The sequence below is a fragment of the Rhinatrema bivittatum genome, chromosome 12 (genome assembly GCF_901001135.1).
Source record: "Rhinatrema bivittatum chromosome 12, aRhiBiv1.1, whole genome shotgun sequence".
Classification (NCBI taxonomy): domain Eukaryota; kingdom Metazoa; phylum Chordata; class Amphibia; order Gymnophiona; family Rhinatrematidae; genus Rhinatrema; species Rhinatrema bivittatum.
Genome location: NC_042626.1, coordinates 34,797,163 through 34,806,139, shown reverse-complemented (window position 1 = coordinate 34,806,139; position 8,977 = coordinate 34,797,163). Strand labels below are relative to the sequence as shown.

The window sequence follows — 8,977 nt, the reverse complement described above, 5'->3', positions numbered from 1 at the left end:
GCTTGCGCGCGCCGCCAAGCCTATGCAAAATAGGCTCGGCGCGCGCAGGGGGGGGTTTGGGGTAGGTTTTCGGGTGGTACCCCTTTGAAAATCTACCCCACTATGAATATGACTGATTAAGAGGTCTATGCTGGCTTCTTTTGTGCACCAGCAGAATAATACATCATACACAGGAAGTACAATCAGCCCTGGGGCATCATATATCAATAAATTCTTGCCCTGACTATTTTTTACACCAGCTCCTCAGAGCACATTGAACCTTGTAGCTTGCAGTTTTGAATGTATTTATTCTTATTAAGGATAGAAATTTCAGCCATCACAACAATACTGAGATCCCATGTATTCGGCAGCTTCACTCACAAATGTTTTAGTTGCAAAGGACAGTCCAAGAATAAGACATGGGAGAGAAATAAAATCCAGGAGGAATGCCCATTGTCCAAGCCATAGAGTGATTGAATCCTTGAAGAAGAAAACCAAGAGGCACATTAGAAAGTATATAGAACAAAAATCAATGAATATCAACGTAGGTGCATTCACACAAAGTGTACGTGTCTGTTAGTATATGCAATCTTGAATTTCATGGTTGCTATCTTTTCTTTTTTCAATTCTTATGCTTTTTATGTCTATTAACCCAGTTTCCAAATTTTGGTTCACAGCGCTTGGATCTAGATATAGGATTCTTTGCTTTGCCTATCACATTGGGGATTATAAGATCATAAGATGTAAGATGTGCTGTCTGATGTGGGAAAACTCTGGGGGCAGAGGGGGAGGTTTCTGGGAGAGTTTCTCCTATTTTGCTGTATGTATCTTTCAGAGTTGTTCTCTGTTATTGTACACTTTCTTTCTGCAATTCTCAATAAAAGTTAAAAAAAAAAAAAGTAGTTCTAAAAGTTGATGATCACTTATGGTCTTGACTAAGGGCACCTACAGGTGTTCTCGCTATCAGTAAGATCATCCTCTTACTTTGTAGTAATGAATTGTCATCCTCTGTTGGTTTCTGCTAATGTTATAATTGATTGTGCCTGGTAATTATTGGCTATTTGCCTCTCTTCTTTTTTGAGAATTTTATACACTGGTGTTCCTCTATAAATAAAAGGAGGAAGAATGGAAGCCAAGAATAAAAATAAAGATAGAAAAAGAACTTCCCTCTCACCACAGGGAATGTTGGTTGAATATTTGAATATTCAGATTATGCATGGAAAGTGAGACCTTTCTAATTCTTGGAACCATTCTAGGGGTGGTCAGCTTGAATTATTCATTCATTTTTCTGATTCGTTTAGCTCAGATCAGAAGCTCATTTGTTTCCATCAAAGTCAATAGGGGAAGTAGGGCATCCAAGTTTTATGAAACTTGCTGGCAGGCATCAGCGGCAGAGACAGCAGCCCCACAAGACACCAAGAGGGACACGAACACCCACAGCAGCATAAAAGGGGCAAAGGCAAAGCAGTGGCACGAAGACCCCAATGCACCAAAGAGGGGACGAGCAGCACAAAGAGAAGCATGAGAACCCCAAAGCAAAGAGAATGGAAGGAAGCAGAATGGCATTAAAAGACGGGCGGAAACAGCACAGCAAGGCACTGAAACAAGAAAGCAGCAAAGCAGGCCAAGCAATAGCAGCAAGAGTGAGGTCAATATCCCGAGGCATTCAGAAAGGTACAGGGGAGGAGATGGTTTTATCCTTTTAATATTTTCTTTTCTTTTTTGGGGGGCAGGGGCCAAAGCACTCCAGTGGAACCAAGAGAGTGGGAGAATTGCGGGAGCAGGCTGGGCAAGAGCAGTGGAAGCAGCAGCAGCAAGCACGGCAACAACACATCAGGACACTGAGGCAGAAGAAAGGCAGGGTGGCAGGAGCAGGCCAGACAGCACAGTACGATTTACTGCTGGCAACAACACAACAATGTACTGAGGCCAAACAGTGTGGCCATTGATTTGGTGTAGCTATGTACTCAGCCCTCCTGCCACTCACATAGATATTCAGGGAAACCCAACAGAGGGTGTTATGATTCCTGCCTGCAGAGTTTCCCCCGCGAGCAGGCTTCTCACCTATCTTTGCCGCTGCCGTGTCTATGCGGCTTGGACCGCTGTGCTTCTCACTTCCTAAGTGGCCCGGAGGACCCCCCTAGCCTGGTTCTTCCTTGCGGCAGGGAGCCACGGACTTCGGTCCTCTTCGCGGCCTAGAGGCCGCTCCCGACGACACCCTCGGGGCCTTCACTCGCAGCAGGGAGCCGCGAGTCAGCGTTGCTCTTTCAGTGGCAGGGAGCCACCACCGTTGGAACCTGCCTTCAGCGGCAGTGAGCCGCTAGCGTCTCTCTGGGGCCTGTCCTGCGGCCAGAGGCCACCCCGAAGCTGCCAGGTCCTGCTCCCTCGTGGCCTGGAGGCCACCACCTGGAAGTGGTCTTCGCAGCCTGGTGCCGCTGCCAGGTCCTGCCTCCGTTTCCTGCGCGGCCGGGAGGCCGCCGCTGTCCATGGTGCTGTTCTTGTTTCCTGTTTCCTGCTTCTAGGTGCTGGTGTGCGCCTCTTCTCAAGATTTAAAGGGCCCACGGTCGGATATGCCCCAGGCCCCACCTAATGATGTCTTCCTGTCTCAGCCCTTCAGTCCTGCTTTGCCTTGCATTGGAGTTTCTTGCTCCTGGAAGTCTCATCTTCCAGAGCTCCAACAGGTCTTCATTCTTTGTTGCAGCTCCATGTCTCGTCTTGCTTCCTGAGTCTTCATTGCTTCCTGTCATTTCCTGATGTTCCATGTCTTCATGTTCTGAGGTTCCTAGTCCAGGCTTCCTGATATTTCACTTCTTGATGTTCCAGGCTTCCTGATGTTCCACTTCGTGATGTTCCAGACTTCCTGATGTTTCCGAGGTTCCGCTCCTCCTTCGCTCGTTCTGAGTCGTCTTGACCCTCCAGCTCCTTTGGTTCTCCAGATGACCTTGTTGGGGTAAATCCATCTCGTCGGTTCCTGTTCTCGTCATTAGAGTCTCGTCTCAGCTAGATTCCCTTCCTGCGCTAGTCCCGTTCTCCGTGTGGTCCGTGACCAGCCTCTTCAGGTTGTGTAGGGCACGCAGTGGGACAGGGTGGTCCATGACCAGCCCATTGGGTGGGCCTGTGTCAGTGGGCTATGTAGGGTGCCCTGAGAGACAGTGCCAATGTCTGAACCTTCCAAGATCCTCATCTCGTCCAGAGTCTTCCGAGTTCCTCGTCTTGTCGAGAGTCTTCCAAGTTCCTCACCTCATCCAGAGTCTTCTCGTCCATGTCTTGAATCTTCTGTGGTACAAGGCCTCCATCTGCCCTCATCCTCAGTCCGGCCTGCTACTTCTTGCCGATACCCAGCAGCAGGTTCAAAAGGGCTGGGAACGGTCGGAGGACTGTTCAATAACCAACATTGCGTTGTTGGTCTTCCAGAAGCATGCAGGTCCATCAGAGGGTCAGACTTTGTCTTCGCCCATGCTGGGACACGCCTCGCCAACCCTCAGTGCTGTCTTGGATTTGTCTGGGGTCATGCCGAGGCCCAAGGGCACACAATCCCCTCAAGTTGGGATCACTCTCCTAGCGTTCCCAAACATAACAGCAGGAGGTTGATATTAAGACAGACCAACTCTTCCACCAACTCTTCTGCCAGCCATGAATGATGTGGACGCACGATGTCCTGTGCCATTGAGAATTCCTGTTCACTAGCCACAATAGTTAGTGGAAACAAAATACTAGGTGACCTGGATGAGATCCAGCCAAACTACATCCATGTGTATTCAGTCTGCCAATGGGTCTGTGCCCATGACTTCATTGGGCACTCCAAGATTCCACGTGACTGCAATTTGTGCAGAAGTTTCCTTTGCAGGAGGAGGGGATACTGGTCTCTGCTGCCAACTACTTAAGCTATGGCTTGTGGCAGGAGAGTCTATTGTATGATGGCTGGAGTGGGAATGGCAGATAAAGGTAGGCAAGAAAGTGGAAGCTTTCAGAGAGGTGCTGATGCTGACAGTAATGCATAGGAAGCCTTCACGTTCCTCTGCTGCACTCCCCCTGCCCCCCCTGCCCCTCTACCTCTACTGCTCCCAAACTTGCACTCTAGCCACACAGGTAATTCATAATACTCCCTTACATCCATGGGTCACACAGGATGGTAGCATTTAAGGATTCCATCAGGTGAGGAGTTTGGGCCAATTTTCCACTTGCCACAGCAAGGAGTCCACAAGCAGAAGACCTCTAGGACCAGTTCCTGTTCCTGCCAGAAATCCTGTAACTTCCACTTCAGGATATTGATTATGGAATGACCTCCTCCAGGGTGGTTGCTGTTGAACGCAGATACTTCATGGCATACTCAAAGAGCTTCAGGACTCATAGCACCTACATCATATATAACTAATCATGACACTCCAGGGGATGATCCACACTGATCTTGGCCTCTACATATGGCTCACGAAGGACTGTATGTTGCTCCACTAATCTCTGAATCATCAGACAGGTGAGATTTTACCTGGTGCCTACATCCTGAATAAATTGGTGAAAAGATGCCCCACCATATGCCTGCTTCTCAAGGATCTGCTGCCGGACTTTCACACACCAGTTAAAATGCTATGCTATTGTCACACTCATGGGAATGTGCCCCTGGACTGCTATTAATTTGATTTACAGGTGGTGGCTGACACATCAGCAAACTTTGTCTTCTGCCTGACTAACCGCCTCCCCCTTGGGTTAACCTGTAGGTTCTGGTAGCCAATAGGACTTAGCAGTGAATGGAGGTTAAAGTTTGGTCGAAGGTTGGGGCAAGTAGAGAGCAAGAATAGACAAGGTCCAATCCAGGAAAAAAGGCAGGCTGAGAACAGGAGTAGTCAAAGTCCAATCCGGGGTCAAGGCAAGATAAGAGCAGGAATAGTCAAGGTCCAATCCAGGGTCAAGGCAGGCTGAGATCATGGTTCAGACATGAGAAGGGGAAAAGGGAAGGCGAGAACCAGGAAGGGACACACCAAGAGGAAGGCATGGAGAACAAGAGACTGAAGAGAACAAGGAAGCAGGGAGGCAGGAACACAGGACTGAGCATCACATACTGCTGGAAGCAGGGGACCTGTTGCAAAGGCATCCAATATCCATGGCGAAGGGGTTTAAATGGTCCTCTTCCAGCACCACAGCCCAATGTTATCTTCCAGTGCTGCAGCCCAATTCCTACCACAGCACCATAAAATGGGTTGGAGAGCATGGCGTGGTTATTGTAAGAGAATTTGGCCCAAGGTAGCAGTGAGGCCCATTCATTCTGTTACTCAGAAATGTAGGCTCGGAGAAAGGCCTTCAGAGTTTGATTTGTCTTCTCGGTAAGTCCATTGGTTTGAGGGTGATAAGTCGAAAAGAAGTCAAGGACAACACTGAGTTGAGCTTAGAGATTTCTCCAAAAACCAGAGGTGAACTGAGGGCCCTGGTCACTCAGTAAGTGCATGCACTGCCTCCACTGAATGCAAACATATCTCATGCATGTTCATTTCAGACATCCTGAAAACCAGGCCTGTTTGTTGTTCTTGAGAATGAGAGCTGGCCACTCCTGCTCAGACAAGTCATATGATTCATCTGAATCAATAGGTTCTGATCAGAACGGAAAAGGGAGCATTGTACTGATCTTAGCTGATGCTTGCCTCCTATTCATCTCCCACTGCTGATGCCACCCACCACTGAACTGCCTTCTTCTGCCTATGTACCATACCAATACCAACAGTGGAGATGGGAGCCAACAGCTGCTGCTCCAGTTTCTCAGTCAACACTGAATCTCTAGCTGATCTCCTCCTCTTAAAAAAATCCCATTTGAGCTTGGTAAAAGGGCTCCTTCTGGTCCTAATCATATGTCTCTTATCATCACCACTGCTATTTGTGCTTGCCCCAGGTCTCTCCAGGGGGAGAACATTATTCCCCCTTCTTCTTTTCCATTGCGATGTTTGCCTCTGGATGTCAGTGACCATGATGCAATTTATTCAAACAGTGGGTAGGGACTTGTGTGCTACAATGCTTGTACACCCTGCTATGGAAACATCCTGATAGCAGACCGGTCATTCTCTTTTGTCACAACCAGACCAGAGCATAACACAATCATAGCAAGTGAACTGACGATGCTAAGAAAATAAGTGCAGGAGTCACACGCACAACAATTAATTAGTACTCTTCATTTTCAGATTGACTCTTTTACAGAGAGAAAGCAGGAAACTGTCTCTTAAGACACTGCAGGACATAAAGACTATACATGTTGCTTAAAACAGCAATCTAAGATCCATAGTCAGTCAGTGTCTGGATAGCAAAGTCAGCCAGATAAATTTATCCGGCTAACTATTGAGCCACACTACTGAATATAAGCGACTATCTTTGTTAACCGGATAACTTTATCCAGCTAACTTTAGGACAGTTCTTTCTCACGAGCAGACTTAGCTGGAAAATGTATCTGCTTATAACTGAATATCTAGCTAATGTAACTCCCCCCTGAAACACCCCCAGATCACCTCTAAGTTATCGGACTAAATTTTATCTGGATAATAAGATAATCGCCTAAAATTTAGCAAAATAAATTCCCAAATATTTATTTAGCCAGCTAACTTTTGAGATATCCAGCTAAATGCCTCTGAATATGGACCTCTCTCTGTATCTTTTCTGCAGCCACCTGGTACAGTATCAGCTGCAGTAGTAGTCCTACCTTGAAGATATACACCGTAACCATCTCAAAAAGATAATAAACTTTCTCCTGCCTACTACCACTGCTAAGCGCAGCATCAGTGATTCTAAATGCACATTAAGAAGGTAATTTTCAAAAGGATTTATGTGTGTAACTCCTTTGAAACTTCACTCCATAGGGTTGGATTTTCAAAAGGTTTTAGGCATGTAATGTACTTTACCTGGGAAAATTGGGTTTTGAAAACTGCTACAAAATTTGCTATTTTTATGCATGTAATTCTTTCTTTTTTTATAATATTTTTTCACTAAGTTTTCAAGCGAGAAACTTGAGAATCTCTGTCCTCCCTCTCTGAGATCCAACAGAGGAATGACTGAACAAAATGATCACTGTTCAAAGTGTTCATAGTTTCACTTTAACCTAAAAAAAAATTTAAGTTAATCCATGCAGATGCCAGCTGAGATAGGCTGATTGAAAAAGTACTGAAACATGATTGGTCCTGTTCCTTCCATCCCCTACTAGTTGTGCTCTGTCTTGGTTGATGTAAAAAAATGCATTGCTTGCTTCCCCCATAGACTTTAATAGGACTGAACCAAATGAGCTAAAATGGATTCAGATTTTTCAGAGCACTGCACCCATTCATTTTGGATGACACCAACTAAACTGAAAATCACTTCATTTGGATCAATTTTCACATATGGATAATCTAAATATACGTCCCTATGCATGATCAAAAAGACCTGAACTACTAGGCAAATAAGAAGTCAAGCTGAACCACAAATGTCTTGATTTATCTGATTTGAGTTATGAATAGCTTCTATTTATTCTATTGAGTCACAATTACAGTTTGATTTCTACCACATGCACCCGGTGCAGACGTAATCAGAATTAATTTCCCCATTCCTGTTCTAAACTGTCAGACACAGAGATGAATTTCTTGCTCAACATGGTCCTCTAGAGCAGAGGTTCCCAAACCTGTCCTGGGGAACCCTCAGTCAGTCAGGCTTTCAGGATATCCATAATGAATATGCATGAGATAAAATGTGCATGTTATGGAGGCAGTGCATGCAAATTCTCATGCATATTCATTGTGGTTATCCTGAAAACCCAACTAGCTGGGTGTCCTCCAGGATAAGTTTGAGAAACACTGCTCTAGGGCATGATTGAGAACAAGTGGTAGAACAGTGAAAGCAAATCACAGAACCAAATATGATATGAACTTTGACTCATTTTCAAGTGATTTACCTGTCTGGTAGTGGAACTGTGCTCTTTGTGACTAGGTATCTGATGGAGAGTAAGAATCTTGGAGATTGAGGTTAGATACCTGCTGCCAATGACTGATGGGCAACATACGAGACAAACTAAAGGAACAAAACAAAAGACAAGATATCAAAAATCTAACAGCATACCTGAGGTAACCTCAAGAGTTCTACAAGTAGTGGCACTAGAAAGGTAGCGTGTGAGCCTCAGAGGTGCAAGTTTAGCTTTAGTTCTTGTGTAAATTCATGACATCAGGACAGTCATAAGAAGTGCCATGCTGAATCAAACCAATGGTCCATCAAGCCCAGAATCCTGTCTCTAACATTAGCCAATCTGGGTCTCTAGAAAATACCTGGCAGACGCTAATGGGAAAGTCTATTTCTTTTTGCTCAACCCCAGAAGAAGAGGAGTGACATTTCTCAAATCTGCCTAACTAATAATTGTTAATGCCTCCAGGAATTAGTCCAAACGTTTTTCAAACGCTGCAATACTATTAACTTTGACCACATCTTCTAGCAACAAATTCCACAGTTTAATTATCCATTGACTGAAAAATATAGTCTCTTAAATTTTCTTCTAAATCTGATACCAGTTTCATGGGGTGTCTGTCCCCTTGTCTTAGTACTATTTAAAAGGGTAAATAACTAGGGATGTGAATCATTTTTATAATGAATTGAAATATCGTACGATATTTCTTAATTCATTATAGATCGGCTAAAACGTGAAACGAACACTTCCCCCCCCCCCGAATTTTCGTGGAAATCGTTTTTCGGGTTAGCATGCACTAATCCGAAAAATGATTTTTTACTAAAAAAAAATGCAGGAAAACAAGATGTTCCCATCGCCACACGAACCTGAAAGCGCAAACGATCAGGCACCCGATGCACATCCCTATAAATATCTGCTCCCTGTTAATATGTTTTGCATCACTCATTATTTTATAAACCACTATCCCCTCTCATTTATCTCTTCCCAAAGCTGAAGAGCCCTAACTTATTTAACTTTTCTTCATAAAGGAGCCATTCCAGCCCCTTTATCATTTTTGTTGCCTTTCTCTGTACCTTTACTAGTTCTGCTATGATTGGG

At 45.0% G+C, this 8,977-nt stretch overlaps 1 protein-coding gene across 1 annotated transcript in view; it reads right to left on the bottom strand.

The window, feature by feature from the left end:
* Positions 1–273: 273 nt before the first annotated feature.
* The window catches only part of LOC115074517, a 49,899-nt gene continuing 41,195 nt past the window's right edge, over positions 274–8,977 (bottom strand). Inside the window, exons 8-9 of the mRNA XM_029574041.1 lie at positions 7,877–7,992; positions 274–459 (exon numbers count right to left, since the gene is read on the bottom strand). Coding sequence (XP_029429901.1) covers positions 7,908–7,992 — 85 coding nt within the window. The 3' untranslated portion in view covers positions 274–459; positions 7,877–7,907. The remainder of the gene's footprint in view (positions 460–7,876; positions 7,993–8,977) is intronic.